At 50.0% G+C, this 18,556-nt stretch overlaps 1 protein-coding gene and 1 pseudogene across 1 annotated transcript; both read left to right on the plus strand.

Annotated features, from left to right (window-relative positions):
• The first annotated feature begins 175 nt into the window (after positions 1-175).
• znf622 (zinc finger protein 622) lies at positions 176-8,066 on the plus strand. The gene is made up of 7 exons (XM_068341254.1): positions 176-306; positions 5,504-6,170; positions 6,239-6,496; positions 6,598-6,760; positions 6,837-6,955; positions 7,219-7,362; positions 7,442-8,066. The coding sequence occupies exons 2-7, from the start codon at positions 5,510-5,512 to the stop codon at positions 7,567-7,569; spliced, it is 1,473 nt and encodes a 490-aa protein (XP_068197355.1). The 5' UTR covers positions 176-306; positions 5,504-5,509; the 3' UTR covers positions 7,570-8,066.
• A 278-nt stretch (positions 8,067-8,344) lies between these two features.
• LOC137612364 (kelch-like protein 10) lies at positions 8,345-16,241 on the plus strand (annotated as a pseudogene).
• The last annotated feature ends 2,315 nt before the right edge of the window (positions 16,242-18,556 follow it).

Raw genomic sequence — 18,556 nt, forward strand, 5'->3', positions numbered from 1 at the left:
CCGGTAAAAAACACGTCAAGATGTGACGCTGACTTCAGATCACAGTCATGACGTCAGATCACACACATTCATCGACCGCAGCAGCGCCGTCCTCTCCCGGTTTTCCAGAGTCGCCTCAGCAGCGCCCTCTGGAGGCGTGGCGACGCCCTCTGGGGGCGTGGCCACGCCGGTGACGCACTGAAATAAGTGTTGTAGAAGAAGAAAGCAGGAAGTGGTCCTCGTGTCTCGCCAGCAGCGGCTCGCGGAGCTGAGATCATTGTTTATCCGTCAACAGGCGAACGACCCGGTACCGGAGGAGACCCGGCGGTGAGTAAACGGTCTGTTTGTTAATGCTGTTGGTTGTTAACCGCCGGTGTGTCGGTCGTTAGCCGGTAGCTCACCGACAACGTTACCGGGACGCTAGCGGTCATGTTACCGAACCGAACGTGTGTGACTCCTTCCGGTCACCGCTGATAGATTGGTTTAGTGGACAGGTAGATAACTAGTATCCATCCATCCATCTCCCGCCACTTATCAGTAGTCGGGTCGCGGGGGCAGCAGCTTCAACAGGGATCCCCAAACGTCCCTTTCCCCCCACACCCACCAGCTCTGACTGGGGGTCCCAAGGCGTTCCCAGGCCAGAGTTGAGATATAATCCCTCCACCTGGTCCTGGGTCTGCCCCGAGGTCTCCTCCCAGCTGGACGTTCCAGAAACACCTCCCTAGGGAGGCGTCCCAGAGGCATCCGCACCAGATGCCCAAACCACCTCAACTGACTCCTGTCCACGCGAAGGAGCAGCGGCTCTACTCTGAGCCCCTCGTGAACAGCAGTGTTTCTACCTTATCTCTAACCCTATCTCTAAGGGAGACACCAGCTATCCGTCTGAGAAAGACCATTTCAGCCGCTTGTATCCGCGATCTCGTTCTTTGGGTCATGACCCATCGCTCATGACCACAGGTGAGGGTAGGAACGAAGATTGAACGGTAGATGGAGAGCTCTGCCTCTCGGCTTAGCTCCCTCTTTGTGACAACAGTGCGGTAAAGCGACTGCAATACCGCTCCTGCTGCCCCAATTCTCCGTCCAATCTCACGCTCCATTGTTCCCTCACTCGTGAACAGGACCCCAAGATACTAAAACTCCTTCACTTGTGGAAGGACCTCATTCCCACTTGGAGAAGGCAGTCCACCGGTTTCCTGCTGAGGACCATGGCCTCAGATTTGGAGGTGCTGATCCTCATCCCCGCCGCTTCACACTCGGCTGCAAACCGGACCAGTGAGCGCTGCAGGTCACAGGCTGATGACGCAAACAGGACCACATCATCTGCAAAAAGCAGCGCTGCAATCCTCAGGCCACCAACCTGTAACCCCTCCTCACCACGACTACGCCTCGATATCCTGTCCATGAAAATCAGGAACAGAATTGGTGATAAAGCGCAGCCCTGGTGAAGGTCAACAGCTACTCGGAACAAGTCCGACTTACTGCCGAGAACCCGAACGCATCTCTCACTTTGGGCGTACAGGGATTGGATGGCCCTGAGGAGAGGCCCCCTCACCCCATACTCCCACAGTACTTCCCACAGTATATCCCTGGGGACCCGATCGTACGCCTTCTCCAAGTCTACAAAACACATGTAGACTGGATGGGCATACTCCCAAGCCCCCTCTAGGATCCCTGTGAGAGTAAAAAGCTGGTCCGTTGTTCCACAACCAGGACGGAACCCACATTGTTCCTCCTCAATCTGAGGCTCGACAATCGGCCGGACCCTCCTTTCCAGCACCTTGGAGTAAACTTTCCCAGGGAGGCTGAGGAGTGTGATGCCCCTGTAGTTGGCACACACCCTCTGGTCCCCCTTTTTAAAAAGAGGAACCACCACCCCAGTCTGCCACTCTTTCACCACTGTCCCAGACTTCCACGCAATGTTAAAGAGGCGTGTCATCCACGACAGCCCCTCAACACCCAGAGCCTTCAGCATTTCCGGGCGAATCTCATCAACACCCGGGGCTTTGACACCGTGAAGTTGTTTAACTACCTCGGTGACTTCACCCAGAGAGATGGACTCTGATCTCCCATCATCCTCCAGCTCCGCCCCTGCAACAGAGGACGGGTCAGTTGGGGTGGTTGGATTCAGGAGTTCCTCAAAGTGTTCCTTCCACCGACCGACAACCTCCTCAGTCAAGGTCAACAGTGTCCCATCCTTGCTGTATACAGCTTGGATGGTCCCCCGTTTCCCCCTCCTGAGGTGTCGGACAGTCCTCCAGAACATCTTTGGTGCCGTCCAATAGTCCTTCTCCATGGCCTCTCCGAACTCCTCCCACACCCTCTGTTTTGCCTCCATCACAGCCGAGGCTGCAGTCCTTTTGGCCCGTCGGTACCCTGCAACTGATTCAGGAGTCCCCAGGGACAACATGCCCCTGAAGGCCTCCTTCTTCAGTCGGACGGCTTTCCTGACCACCGGGGTCCACCACGGTGTTCGAGGGTGACCGCCCCTTGAGGACCCCGAGACCTTGAGACCACAGCTCTCAGCTGCAGCTTCAGCAATGGAAGTTTGAACATCGACCATTCAGGTTCAATGCCCCCAGCCTCCACAGGGATGCACGAGAAGCTCCTTCAGAGGTGTGAATTTGAAGGCTTCGCAGACCGAGTCCTCCTTCAGACATTCCCAGTTCACCCGCACTACTCGTTTGGGCTTACCAGGTCTATCCAAAGGTTTCCTCCACCAACGGACCCAACTCACCACCAGGTGGTGATCAGTTGACAGCTCCGCCCCTCTCTTCACCCGAGTGTCCAAAACACACGGTCGAAGGTCAGATGATACGATCACAAGATCAATCATTGACCTCCGACCCAGGGTGCTCTGGTACCAGGTACACTTATGAGCATCCTTGTGTTCAAACATGGTGTTAGTTATGAACAATCCGTGATAGACCAGAAGTCCAACAACATAACACCGCTCGGGTTCAGATCAGGGAGGCCATTCCTCCCAATCACGCCCCTCCAAGTGTCTCCATCATTGCTGATGTGTGCATTGAAGTCCCCCAGGAGAACAATGGAGTCCCCTGCAGGGATCCCATCAAGGACCCCATTTAGGGACCCCAAGAAGGCCGAATACTCTGAACTGATATTTGGTGCGTATGCACAAATAACAGTCAGTCCCCCCCCACCCCCACAGCCTTAAGGCGTAGGGAAGCGACCCTCTCATCCACTGGGGTAAACTCCAACACAGCGGCGCTCAGCCAGGGGCTTGTGAGTATCCCCACACCCGCCCTGCGCCTCACGCCTGACGCAACTCTGGAGTAAAAGCAGGTCCAACCCCTATCCAGGAGTTTAGATCCAGAACCGAGGCTATGCGTGCCACCCATATGGCAGCGCACCCGACCCCATCGTTCTGCCCTGTGGGTGGTGGGTCCACAGGGGTGGGAAGAATCCACGTTGCCTTTTCGGGTTGAGCCCGGCCGGGCCCCGTGGCAGACCCGACCACCAGGCGCTCGCTGACGGGCCCTCCGTCCAGGCCTGGCTCCAGACGTGGGCCCCGGGCTTCCTCCGGTCAGGGTCACAGTTTTCCCTTTTCCGTTTTTCATGGGATCTTCTGAACCATTCTTTGTCTGGCCCCTCACCTGAGACCTGTTTGCCTTTGGTGACCCTACCAGGAGTACAAGACTCCCAACAACATAGCTCCTTAGGGCACACAAACCTCTCCACCACGATAAGGTGATGGTTCCTTGGAGATAACTAGTAGTTTATGTTTATTGATTAGCCGCTAGCTAGTGGTTTACTGATCAGCTACCTAACTAGGTGTTTATTGATCAGCTAGTAACAGTGTTCTCCAGTCCATGTGTTCTTTCGTCCGTGACGCACATTTTCTGACACGATCATCACACAGAGTGTCTCTGGGACACCAGCTTTAAAGTCCCGCCAACGACATTACTCACTTTTTTTCCATTTCTCCACTTGTGGATTTCCGGGTTCAAATTCCGTTATCTTTCTGGTCACGACCCTCACCTGTGTGACTCACCTGTGTGACTCACCTGTGTGACTCACCTGTGTGACTCACCTGTCTGATTCTGTCTGCAACACTTCTGCTGGTTTAAGCTGCAGTGAGAGAGGAGTTAGTTCGACCCCCCAGAGAACAAGAGGAGTCCTGTTGGGTCTGTCTGTCTGTTAGAACGCTTTGGAACGTCTGCTGGTGGGATTAAGAGATAGTCTAATAAAGGGTGATTGATTGATTGATTGATTATCACCATGCCTCGGAAAAAGATGCTAAAGTTGGAGAAAAAGCAAGTGAAAATGAATGAAAAACAAAAGTAAATGAAGAAACAGATATTACCACAGATCTTATGTTGGAGGCGGTCCTGATCCTTTTCTCCAGCCTCCACGTGTTCGTTGGTTTTGGGTAGTGAGAATGTTGGTCACGAAAAAAACTGGAAACAGATGAAAAGTTCTTCGAAGCTTTATTACAGAATATTCTGGACACAGAGTCTTACAAGCAAAGTGCAGCGCTCAAGTGCAAGGAAACAAAGAGGTCACTCAGTATTTATACTCTGCAGAAGGCAGGTCTTAATGATTATAACACATGTTTTAACGTTTGCGGTCTGAGGCCAGTTTCAACCAGTACAGTCCGGTGTTCACAACACGCTTCACCCAGCATCCTGATGCGTTTATCTAGAGACACATCGTTCAAGACAGGTCATCTGAGAACACAACGGATTCACTTCCTCATATGATAATATAGAGACAACCCTTCAATTACTACAGGTGTTACTACAGGTGTTACTACAGGTGTTACTACAGGTGTTGCTACAGGTGTTGCTACAGGTGTTGCTACAGGTGTTGCTACAGGTGTTGCTACAGGTGTTGCTACAGGTGTTGCTACAGGTGTTGCTACAGGTGTTGCTACAGGTGTTACTACAGGTGTTACTACAGGTGTTACTACAGGTGTTTCCACAGGTGTTACCACAGGTGTTACCACAGGTGTTTCCACAGGTGTTACCACAGGTGTTACTACAGGTGTTACCACAGGTGTTACCACAGGTGTTACTACAGGTGTTTCCACAGGTGTTTCCACAGGTATTACTACAGGTGTTACTAAATGTGTGTGAAGGTTCTTGGTTCAGTGTCCACAGGAGAAAATATGAATTAAAGACCAAAAAACCTACTGAGTGAAAAGTGAAACCCCCCATCTTGTTTTATTTCTACAACCGTTTGTTAATTGACTACCAGGCTTTAACATTTTGATAAAACTAATAAATAATTTTTCTTTTTCTTAAACATTTGTTGTGTTATTAATGAAATCATAATTAACAGTTTATTTTTGTATTGATCTATTGGCTAAACGCTGTGCCTCTCCGTATATTCTGTTTTTACTTTTGAGATGCACACATTTTTCTTGAAGCGTATCCCATGATGCACTGCTTTCTGGAGGTAACATGAACTCTGAATAACTAGTTATTTATTGATCAGCTACTAACTAGTAATTTGTGGTTCACACAAACTGGTTTGTTTGTTATTGTTTCCACCTGGTGACCAGGTGACCATGGAGACCTCCACCCGTCCCCAGCTGCCCGCCCCCCCCCGTCCCGGGGCGCTGGGGGCCTACACCTGCATCAGCTGCCGCGTGGCGTTCTCTGACGGCGACCTGCAGCGGCGCCACTACCGGAGCGACTGGCACCGCTACAACCTGAAGAGGAAGGTGGCCGCCATGCCGCCGGTCTCCGCCCACGACTTCCAGGAGCGGGTGGGGGCGCAGCGGGCGGCGGCCGAGCAGCTGGACCGGGGGGGGCAGCGGGAGGCCTGCGCCCTCTGCAACAAGACCTTCTCCAGCGCCAACGCCCACCGAGACCACGCCCACTCCCACCGCCACCAGCAGGCGGAGAGGCGGGCCCAGCGCGTCGCCATGGAGACGGTGGAGCGCATCAACCAGAAGAACCTGGAGAAGGGCCTGGGGGGCCACAAGCTGGACCACGACGCCCGCAACGAGGCCCTGCAGCAGGCCCTCAGGGGGCAGCAGAGGGCCAGCCCCGCCCAGGGGCCGGCTGGGGCCACAGCAGGGGTAACCCTAGGGGCAGCGCCAGGGGAAGAGGTGCAGATGAAGGACAAGAAGCCCCCCAGGATGGTGTGGCTGGAGGAGCAGGTCCGGAGGAGAGAGAGGGACGAGGAGGAGGAGGAGGAGGAGGAGGAGGCCTCAGGGGGGGAAGGTGAGTTCTGGGGCAGTGGGGGGGGGGGGCGTGGCCTTCCTCAGACTCATCAGGGGTTGTGTCTCCAGAGGACTGGGAGGACGTGGGGGAGGAGGAGGAGGACGTGGGGGAGGAGGAGGAGGCGATGGATCAGGAGGGGCCGGCCCCGGTCCCGCCCCCCCGCCCCGCGGCGCTGCCGGGGTCCATCCCCGTCACAGACTGTCTGTTCTGCCCCCACCACTCCAGGACCCTGATGAAGAACCTGGGTCACATGACCCGGGTCCACAGCTTCTTCATCCCCGACGTGGACTTCCTGGTGGACCTGCAGGGTCTGATCCGGCACCTGGGTGAGTCCAGGGTGGGCGGTCCGCCTGGAGGCCCCGCCCCCGGTGGGGCGTCTGGCCCCCTCTGGACCAGAACCCCTCTGACGCCCTCTTGTGGCCCACAGGGGAGAAGGTCGGCGCGGGGAACGTGTGCCTGTGGTGCAACGAGCGGGGGCGGGCCTTCTACTCCACGGAGGCGGTCCAGAGTCACATGACCGACAAGAGCCACTGCAAGCTGTTCACCGACGGCGACGCCGCGCTGGAGTTCGCCGACTTCTACGACTTCAGGTCTGTTTCCTGTCCGGTGGGCGGGACTTCCTGTGGGCGTCTGAGCCGTCTGACGCCGGGGGGGTGTGGCTTTCAGGAGCAGCTACCCAGACAGGAAGGAGGGGTGGGACGGCGAGGAGGAGGAGGAGGAGGAGCCGCCGCCGGACGAAGTCCTGGAGTGTGACGAGGAGACGCTGGAGCTGACGCTGCCCTCAGGTGTGTGTGTGTGTGTCTGTGTGTGTGTGTGTCTGTGTGTGTGTGTCTGTGTGTGTGTGTGTGTCTGTGTGTGTCTGTGTGTGTGTGTGTCTGTGTGTGTGTGTGTGTGTCTGTGTGTGTCTGTGTGTGTGTGTGTGTCTGTGTGTGTGTGTGTGTGTGTGTGTCTGTGTGTGTGTGTGTGTGTGTCTGTGTGTGTCTGTGTGTGTGTGTGTGTCTGTGTGTGTGTGTGTGTGTGTCCCTGTCTAACCTGTCGTCCCCCCCAGGGGCCCGGGTGGGGCACCGCTCCCTCCTGCGGTACTACCGGCAGCGCTTCGCCCCCCAGCGGGCGGTGGCCTTGAGACACAACCAGAACGCCGTGGGGAGGGTCCTCCGTCAGTACCGCGCCCTGGGCTGGGGGGGGCAAGGAGGTGAGTCCTGTCCCCGTCAGGGGCAGTTTGTAGCTCGTTACCCCAGCAGACCTGTGACCTGTGACCTGTGACCCCTCAGGCCCTGGGGGGCTCCAGCAGAGGGACATGCGGTTCGTCCAGAGGATGAAGTCCCGCTGGGAGCTGAAGACCAGCCTGAAGAACAACAGCATCCGACAGGAGCACCTCCGCCCCCAGGTGGTGTTCTAGGGGGGCAGCATCCGACAGGAGCACCTCCGCCCCCAGGTGGTGTTCTAGGGGGGCAGCATCCGACTGGACATCCTATGGGGCGGACGCAGCACCCTGTGGGTTCTGGCCTGGGGGGGCAGGAACCAGAGCTCCACATCAGGGACTTTTGGCTCCTCCAAACTGTTGTCATGGTGACCAGAGGCGGGGTCAGGTCTGACCCCATTAAGATCTGACCCACCCCCCTGACCCTGACCCCCAGACGGACTGGAGCCAACGCCCTGCATTAATACCAGGATTGGGACGCCCCTCCTTAGTCAGTGATGTAACGCCCCCCCCCATAACCGTGATTGATCAGAGTGGATTAAATCAGTTGATTGATGAACCTCCTCCTGTAGCTCGTGTGTGATTAGCAGCGTTAGCCGTTAGCTTGATGACATCATGAACACCTGTTCGCTTTACAGCCTTTATTCACCAAGTGGAAAAATGAATAAAACACTTTAAAGGTCCCATTTTGTGTGTTTCTAACTTGATGTCATTCAGCTGCCAGACGTCCAGCTAGACTGTACTCAGATATTCTGACCTGAACTGATCTGTTGTCCTAAATATCAGCTTTTCAGAATCTCTCATCTGAGCTCCTCACACAACGCGTTTCAGGCCTCCGGCTGCAGTATGTTAATGAGCTCCGCTGGGCCACGCCTCCTTCACCTGGGCCACGCCTCCTTCACCTGGGCCACGCCCCTCTGACGTAGAGCGTTAGGCTAACGGGACACTGACCGGCGTTACGTTTGTTAGCATTATGGCGTTTGGAGGACCCGTCGTGTCGGCGTACATCTATGACCCTGAGTCGGACCCAGAAGCTCCTGAAGAAACACCGACGGTGCGGCTGCAGCAGGACGTTTCTGATTGGTTAGTCCGTGTGAACGGAACTTAGTTGGTTCTGTTGTTTTGTTGTGTAACCTACGTCATCACAGGACGTTAGCATCGTCCGGTAGCTACTTTAGCTTCTACTCCCGCCTCTCATCACAGTAATAATGTCACATGTCTTATTATGTGTTTAGTATGTGTACAGATGTGTTTACTGTTAAAATGTTCCTGTATTTCTATAAGTGACAGTAAAGTCTGATGGTGGTTCTGATGGTTATTACCATGTGGCTAATGCTAGCTCCTGCTCACGGCTAAGTGACTTTATTTTTCTATCACATTGATTTAACCCGTTACTAAGCTGCTAAATGTTTGAGGCAGTCCTCTGTGACGAGACACACGGAGCTGACACCTGCTACCATCACACCAGGTTAATGGTGAAATGGTGTCACCATACTGCAGTCATGCCTTCATCTGCTCTATTTTGAGGTGTCTTCACCTGTTGTACAGGTGTCCTCACCTGTTGTACAGGTGTCCTCACCTGTTGTACAGGTGTCTTCACCTGTTGTACAGGTGTCCTCACCTGTTGTACAGGTGTCCTCACCTGTTGTACAGGTGTCCTCACCTGTTGTACAGGTGTCTTCACCTGTTGTACAGGTGTTCCTGTGGACACTGAATGTGTGCCAACAGAAGAAGAAAACATCTGTTTGGACACACCACAGGTAGCATGCTCACAGCTAAACCACAAAGTTATGTCTCTGTTTGGCTACTTTTACCATTATAAATTCAAATGACCTTTACCATGTTTCTCACTGTAGGTTAGGAGCCGTCTGCAGGTTGATGAGGTTCCGTTCATGACTCAACATCCTGGGTTCCAGCCTGTGTGCCTAAACGTGTACACCCTACAAACGGCCGGTCACGTACTGAGGGCCGAGTGTGGCCCTTCAGTCTGAGACCAATACATCGGTAAGTCGTTCTTTGAAAAATGGTATTCACAATCCATTTCTGTTGACATATACAAGCATCTATTTACATAAAACAATACATCCAATAATAATAATGAGAACACAGAGCCATCCTGTCAGGAGATCAACAACAGTTGTAATACTCAGGATGGAAAACATTGTGAAATAGTTTTGTGTCCTCCTCCTGTAGACGGTGCAGACATCTGGTCTATCACACCTTTGTAAACACGGACAGAAACACGGCGCCTGCATCTGATTTGACCAATAAGAGAAGCCGTTTGAACCGCTTGTCATAGATCAAATATAAACAATCATATCTCTGCTCTTCCAGGGTCAATCAGCTCCAAATAAGAACTGGAAGTCAGTTTCACGTCTACATGCACACAGCTATCCACGTGACAGACTTTCTTTGTTACGAAAGGTTTAAAGACATCATGTGATCCGAACGCGGGGGTGTGTTCGTAGTGTAATAAGAGTTAATGACTCTTCTTTACACACAGGGCCCTTCTCCGACACACAGGTGATAGAACATGTTTCACCATCACAGACGTGTCTGCAGACATGATGGAGGTCATCGTTGACTTTACATACTCTGGTTCTGTCTCTGTGACAGAGGAAAACGTTCAAGATCTGCTTGTAGCAGCTGACTATTTGCTCATAGATCACATTGTAGAGTCATGCAACAACTTCTTGGAAAAGACTCACTCCAGAGAACTGCATTGGTGTCCGTCGGTTCTACATCTCACGTCCTCAAGTGCTGCACAAGGCTCACTTCCTGTTAATGAACAGGTTTGAGGAGGTTGTTTCCAGCCAGGAGTTCCTGGAGCTCAGTTTGCAGGAACTCTCTGACATCCTTGATGGTGATGAGCTCAACGTGGACGAGGAGATAACCGTGTACGAGGCCGCCGTTAGGTGGATCAACCATGAACCTGAGAGAAGAACCTCACATTTACCTGTACTCTTGTCAAAGGTAAGACCACGTTCTGTCACGATGTTTCATTTACAGTATTTTCTGCACTATAAGGCGCACTGGATTATAAGGCACACCTTTAAGGACTTGTTTACTTTATAATTCATTTAATTTATAAGGCGCACCGGATTATAAGGCGTATATAATAACAATTGAAATAGATTTAAAAAACTAGTGGCTGTAGTTGAGCAATCCGTCCACTAGATGGAGCATTCATGTTTGAGTTCCTTTAATCAGCTGTGAAGGACCCTGTTGTTATGTCAATGAGCCATTCTGAGCCTCATCAAGGACACCTGATCACCTGATCACTTTGTCATCTAAGAAGAAGTCAACACGTTTGTTTTCCTTAGCTGCTGAGATTTACTGATGAAAGTACTACAAAATACTGTAGTATAAAATTATCTAAAAACACAGTCAAATTAGATTTATTTCTATAGCTGTCAGTGACGTGTGGTGAGGTTCACGGAGGTAAGAGCCAGACAAAGTGGTGTATTTACCTCTCTGTCTGGAAAAATACGCCGTATTAAAAACCTGACATTAAAACTGGTTAAATTCATGACAGTGGACCAGTCAGTGCCAACAGGGGGGATCATTTCCTGATCTCAAGTTTGAAGCAGATATTTTAGCTCTGACGTTTGTCGTCTTCTCCTCCTCCTTTGGGCTGTTCCCTTCAGGGTCTCCACAGCCAATCAGTGTCCTCCATCTAACCCTGTCTTCTCATCCTCTTCTCTCACACCAACTACCTTCATGTCCTCTTTCACTACATCCATAAACCTCCTCTTTGGTCTTCCTCTAGGCCTCCTGCCTGGCAGTTCAGAACTCAGCATCCTTCTACCAATATATTCACTATCTCTCCTCTGGACATGTCCAAACCATCTCAGTCTGGCCTCTCTGACTTTATCTCCAGAACCTCTAACATGTGCTGTCCCTCTGATGTACTCATTCCTGATCCTATCCATCCTGGTCACTCCCAGAGAGAACCTCAGCATCTTCATCTCTGCTACCTCCAGCTCTGTCTCCTGTCTTTTCCTCAGGGACACTGTCTCTAGACCAAACAACATCTCTGGTCTCACCACAGTTTTGTACACCTTTCCTTTCATTTTAGCTGAAACTCTTCTATCACACATCACACCTGACACTTTCCTCCACCCGTTCCATCCTGCCTGGACACGCTTCTTCACCTCTTTTCCACACTCTCCATTGCTCTGGACTGTTGAGCCTAAGTACTTCAAATCCTCCACCTTCTTGATTCAAGTTTCAAGGTTATTTATTCTTTTATAGCCCAGATTCACAAACAGTGTCTCAAAGGTCTTTACAATCTCCACATGGACATCCCTCTGACCTTTGTGTCCTGTAGCAGTACGACCCTCACATCGGATAAGGAACAACTCCCCCCAAAACCCTTTTAACAGGGAAAAAATGGATGGGAGAAACCTCAGGAAGACTAGAGGAGGGACCCCTCTTCCAGGAGTGGACAGACGAAGCAATAGATACCGCATGTACAGATTAACAACACAATAATATTAGTAACAGTAATAAATGTATGACAAAGACACGCTGATCCATCCAGTAGAGTCACCACCAGCCCATGAAGCACACAGAGGTCACCAATCAGAGGATCCACCACTCTGAGGACAGACCAAACATTGATCTCAAAAAAGTTGATCTCAAAAAAGTTATAGTTTAAAGTTACTCCGCCAAAACCACAAACCACAGCAGAACCAAATGAGGCAGAACCAGCACTCCCCTAGTGGATGGTGAAACAGGACCACTGTACAGCTTGTGCTATCGCCAGCCACGGAAGCAGACAGAGGTAGCCGATTGCCGATGATCCACCACACAAAGGCCTGAGAGAGAGAACAGCAGAAGAAGGGAGAGAGACAGAGAGAACAGGGGCGAGAGTGGTGCTAGAGGGACCAGAATAGCAGAGGATTAATGGGAGGCAGGGGCCTAACTAAGAAATCCTATGACTCGTCGGCAGGACTAGGCTAAACCTAAACATTGAGACCGCCATCCCCGATATTACTTATATGTTAGGTCGAACAGATATGTTTTGAGTCTAGATTTAAAGACATTTACAGATTCAGACTGTCTAATACCTATAGGGAGGTTATTCCACAAGAAAGGGGCCCGATAGGAGAAGGCCCTCTGGCCAGCTGACTTCTTTTTAACTCTAGGAACACACAAGAGACCTGTATTCTGAGAGCGGAGAGCCCTAGTCGGCGTATAAGGTTTAACAAGATCAGACATGTAGGTGGGAGCAAGCCCATTAAGGCTTTTGTATGTTAGTAAGAGTACCTTAAAATCGGATCTAACATGAATCGGGAGCCAGTGTAATGCAGCCAAAACTGGGGTGATATGGTCAAATTTCCTAGTTTTAGTTAATATTCTTGCTGCTGTGTTCTGAACCATCTGAAGGCCCCTAGTTCTAGACCGAGGCAACCCTGATAACAGAACATTACAATAATCAAGTCTAGAGGACACAAAGGCATGAATCAAAATTTCTGCATCAGCCATGGCTAAAGAGGACCTAATTTTGGAAATATTACGTAGATGAAAGAAGGCGATCTTTGTCACCTCTTTAATATGCTTGTCAAAGGCAAGAGTGGGATCTAACGTTACTCCAAGGTTCTTTACTGTTGAACTATGGGTTATAAGACAGTTATCTACAGATATTGTTAGGTGTTGAAATTGGTTTCTATGTCGCGCAGGGCCAATGATTAACATTTCAGTTTTGTCTGGGTTTAGGAGCAAGAAATTACTGGACATCCAACTATTCACGGCAGAAAGACAGGCCTCTAGTTTAATTAATTCAGATCGATCATCTGCTTTTATGGGCATGTAGAGTAGTGTGTCATCAGCATGACAATGGAAACTTATTCCAAAGCTGTGTATAATTTGACCAAGAGGTGCAACATACAGGTAGTCGTCGACTTACGACCTGTGCAACTTACGACCGACCGACTTTACGACCACGATGTCCGGGTAACGCGGGCATTCCCTCCAGCCACAGTACTCACGCTCTGAGGCTCCCGCGCTCTCTCCAGTCCCCACGGCGCACACACGCTGTTCAGTCACACTGAGATCAGCAGCCCAGCCCACTACTGATGGGCTGGGCTGCTTAGGAGGCTGTGACGGAGAAATGTATGAATGGCGTATGGAAAAACTGTCAAGCGTTACGTGAACTCTTCTGCTGGATCTGAAAGTGACAAAGAACTTGATCAGATTCGGGAGAAAATAGTGAAACTGGCAAAAAACCTCTCCTTGGAGAACTCACGAAAGATCGCGCTGTAAGAAGAACTGATCGCGCTGGAAGAAGAAAGAGTGGAAGAAGAAGAGAGAAGAGAAGCAGAGAAAGAAGAGGAGGAAACAGAAAAAATGTTCACCACCAAAGGCTTGTCAGAAGGCTTTTCCCTGTTAAATAAACTCGGTGCACACTTTGAAGAAATGGACATAGAACATAGAAACATTTGCAAGGATTGAACGGATGGCAAACGACGCTTTCCGTCCATATCGTGAAATTTATGAGGAGAAAAAGAAACGAACAATTCAGACAAAGCTCACAATGATTATGAAAAGATGGTCTCCCGCTCCCACCAACCCACACGCTGCCCCAGCTGACGATCCGGACGACCCCCAGCCAAGAACCAGCGCTGCTGGATTGAATTTTTACGTAAGAGTCGATTTACGACCAAGCCGAGTTACGACCGATCTGTCGGTCCCAATCGCGGTCGTAAGTCGACGACTACCTGTAGTTAGAAAATACTGAGATCAGCTCAGTCAGAGCCGGGACTTCGGTGACGCCCCTTGACTACCGTTGTTAGGGGGCGTAGGATCGAGTGCCTTGTGAGGGTGCCCCCTGGTGGCGGAGTGCGGCATGACTACCGGCCAGACTGCCAGCTTTTTTTCAGCGATCATGTTTTTAACCAATATTAATATGAATATTAATCCATATATAAGACGCACCGGATTAAAAGGTGCACTACGGGTTTTTGAGAAAATTTTAGGCTTTTAGGTGTGCCTTATAGTGCGGAAAATACGGTATTATAAAATATTCAGGTTCAGCAACGAGCTGCTTATGTCTGTTACAGGAAGAAATAATTAAACTGTAAGGTTACCTGGGTGCTTTTACACCTGCAGCTGAATTAAATTGAACAGGATAAAGAAACAAAATCATAGTTTTGTTATGAGTATTTATTACTAAAACATTACTCAAGTTAAAAGGGATATAAACTGAAACTGCTGTTTTTTACTGTTGCTGTCTGTAACATAAATCTGGAATATCACGATTTCATGTGTTCCATCTAATTGTGTTGTTTCCTCTGTCGGCTCGTCTGGCCTTGAGCAGTACCGACGACATTAAGACTCTGATGTCTGACACATATTTGACCAACAACATTCAGTGTCTGCAGATTCTAGAGGACGTCTTGTGCCTCAAACGTCAGCTGTCCAATAACACACCGCCCATTTCTCTCTGACCTCGCTGCTCGTCCTCGTTTACCTAACGCCATCATTTTTGCTATTGGGGGCTGGAGCACCGATGGTAACATAACTAACATCACCCAGGTTTACGATGTCCGTGCTCATCGCTGGTTGGACGTTACAGACCATCAGGAAAAGCCTCGTAGCTACCATGGCACTGTCTACCACGATGGGTTCATCTACTGCGTTGGTGGGCATGACGGGTGGGAGGATTGCAACAGCGTGCGCAAGTTTGATGTGAACAGACGTGTTTGGAGTGAAGCAGCACCCATGAACCAGCGCCGCTGCTATGTGAGTGTTGCTGTTTTGGATGGATATATTTATGCATTAGGAGGTTTTGATGGAAGACATTACCTGAACACTGCAGAGCGCTACAGACCTGAGACGAACCAATGGAGTCTAATTCAACCCATGAATGATGTCAGAGGTCATGCTGGTTGTGCAGCGTTCAATAAGAAGGTGAGTGAAGGTCCAGAGCAGTGGGAAATAGTTCTGGAGTTGTTCTAACGCTGACAGGAAACATTGTTAGCTGTTCATTTAAATATCTGTGGACTAGACTATATGCTGGAGGTTATTCAATATTTATACAAATAAGAACTCTTCAGTGTTATAAAACAAAAGAGTAGAAGATGAGAAATAAGAGAAAAATTACCTTACCTGGGGCTTCTGCCAAGAACAGTGATATTTGTTGAATGCATTCCTTTGTTCCTGCTTGTTTGTCCAGATTTACGTCTGTGGTGGTCAGTATAAAGATGATAGGTTTCATTTCCTTCAAAGTTGTGAATTTTTATAGTCCAGAGACCAACCAGTGGACACGCTTCACCGACATGAGCACCAGGCGCGGTGGATTAGGTGTCATCTTGTACGATAACCGTATCTTTGCGGTGAGTAAATGAAGAACTAACCTGGACTGAGGCCAGCACCTGGTTCTATCTAGTAGAGCTGACAGAATGACAATGTCCTCTGGTTGGTGTCCAGTTGGTGTCACACATGCCGTGTTCACAATCTGAAGGTTGAACACGCTGCACTATGTGTTACATGTGATTGGAACCCAAACACCTGACTATTTCATTTTGTTCTCACAGCTCGGTGGCTGGGATGGCTACAACTATTTAAGTAGTGTTGAGGCCTACGACCCAGAGACCGACCAGTGGAATGAAACACCCCCCATGACGAACACCCGCTGTTCCTTTGGCACTGCAGTGATGAACAACAAGCTGTTTGTCGTGGGGGGCTGCTCCCCCAGTGACATCGATTGTGTTGAGTACTATGATGTTAAAACCAACACCTGGACTAGAGGCGCTCTGATGGGGACTCATCACCGGGGGCTCGGCTGCTGCGCCGTCTCCAGTCACCCCAGGGTGAAACAATACACCGTCAGTCGGGACAACCTGCCCCGATTACAGCAAGTGTAAACCAGGGCTTTGAACCGGTTCAGGGAACAAAAACGAAAAACCGGAACCTTTATATTTTTTAATGTTTCGGAACAGAAAATAATAGTAAACCGGTTAATACCGGGTTTTTTTCGTTCTTTAAAAAAATAAAGACCTGATGTTTCTCTTCCTGTCATCACTGGAGGGGTGAGAGCAGACAGAAGTAGTGGCTATCAGCAGCAGGTAAGAACAGGGAGGTCTCCCAGTCACCATCAATCATTACAGGTGAACACTCAGCGTGTCAGTCTGAACATGTATGATTTAGACATGAACTCAGTGGCTGCAGTCATCTTCAGAGCAGTGTGTTCCCGTACTGCCAGCGCTTTGTAGTAATACTGAGCTATGGGAGAAGAACAATGAAGATCTGTTGTTCAGCAATAAATGACATGGTGGGAGTTATTCTGTTCTAATGTCATGTAGTGTCTAAGTAGGAGGCATAAGCCTGAACTACATGATATAACTGTCATAAAGCAGAGGTGTAGTGCTGTGGTTCTGTTTACTGGAGGGTGGGGGCATATCTATCATTATAGTCTATAGTATATAAACTAATTGTTTTAGTTTCCTATTTAAAGTCCTTCAGTTTCCGTGTTTTGAGCCCCATTCAGCTCCTTGTTGAAGAGGCTCCGTCTAAATAACGGAGTTTATTTCTCTACTTTTACACACGGCCCACATTATTGGTTCATGGTTGTTAACGGAACAAACAGCTGACTGGTTGGACTGTGTTGTACTACGTGTTTAAATTTAAGAAACACACCGACATTATTTTTAAATGTTTGTATTTCTTTATTTAGTGATAAATGTGTAGTAAATCCCTGAAGTCTCGTCTCCGGTCTGCATTGAATCTGTCGGTAGTTTCTCCACCGCTGACCGGCTGGTTTCCGGGGGTCTGTCCGGTAATGATGCTTTAGAGAAACATCGGACAGAAGTCTGAGCAGACACGTTAGTCCAGGACCCACAATCCACCACCTGTTGGGGGGGGTAACTCCTCTGCACTGCCCCCAGTCCTGGTAAACCTGTGTTCACGTCTCTCATCCATCGCTGACGTCATCGTCGGGGGTCTTCAGCCAATCAGATGTGGTTACCAGCATACCTGCGGTCCAGTCCCGGTACCCCCCCATACCGGTACCTACCGGAGGTGTGCCGGACGGAGCCTCGCGTCACGTCCTCTGATTGGTCCATCGCTGCCGGCGTACGTAGTGACGTAATACGTCCTCTCGGTGGACAATGGTCGGTCTGGAGGATCTCTGACTGACGTCACAGAAACATTTCTACAGATTGGTGAACTCAGTGAACACAGAAGACGCTTCATGTCAGAAGGAGCAGCGTTGGTTTCTGAGACATTTTAAGGCTTTAATCGCGTCTAATGGTGCGGAAAATACGGAACCTCCATATTTATATCTACAAGGAACGTTATTAACCGGTTCAGGAACTTTATTCTTTGTTCTAACCGGTTCAGGAACGTCAGTTGATGGTGGAACGCAGAACCAGAAACGTTATGATTCCGTTTCTGTTCGGAACGAACGGATCGTTAAAACATTCTGGTTCAAAGTCCTGGAGGTGGATGGATGAAGGATGGATGAAGGATGGATGATGGATGGATGATGGATGGATGAAGGATGGATGATGAATGAAGGATGGATGATGAATGAAGGATGGATGATAGATGGATGATGGATGGATGAAGGATGGACGAAGGATGGATGATGGATGGATGAAGGATGGACGAAGGATGGATGATGGATGGATGATGGATGGATGAAGGATGATGGATGGATGAAGGATGGATGATGGTAAATGAGTAAACCCTTAATAAGACATTAACCCCCCCAGACGGACTGGAGCTGATGCCTCCCATTCATACCAGGTGGCCAAAAGGATTGGGACACCTGTCCTTACAGTCAGTGATGTAACGCCCCCCCCCCCCCCCCCCCATATAGCACTGATTGTGTGGTTGTTAGCCGTTAGCGTGATGACGTCACGAACGCCTGTGTGTTTACAGCCTTTATTCACCAAGTAGGGAAATAGTAGTTAGAAGTGATCGATCAGCTGAGGACCTGCTGCTCTCTGATTGGTCAGCTGATACTGGAGCTACTGAGCTAGCCAATGCTAACTGATGCTAACGTTGTATCCTGAGCCGGAGCTGATCGCAGGTGGGGGGGTGGAACCCCGCCCCCTCACCGTCCGGCAGGAAGTAGGACTGAACCACCTCGGAGTCGTGGTTCCTGCTGGGGGGTCGATTTCAGTCCATGTGTGAAGAATAAGAAACGTGGTCCTGAACACACACACACACTGACACA

Source organism: Antennarius striatus, chromosome 18 (assembly GCF_040054535.1).
Source record: "Antennarius striatus isolate MH-2024 chromosome 18, ASM4005453v1, whole genome shotgun sequence".
NCBI classification, from domain to species: Eukaryota; Metazoa; Chordata; class Actinopteri; order Lophiiformes; family Antennariidae; genus Antennarius; species Antennarius striatus.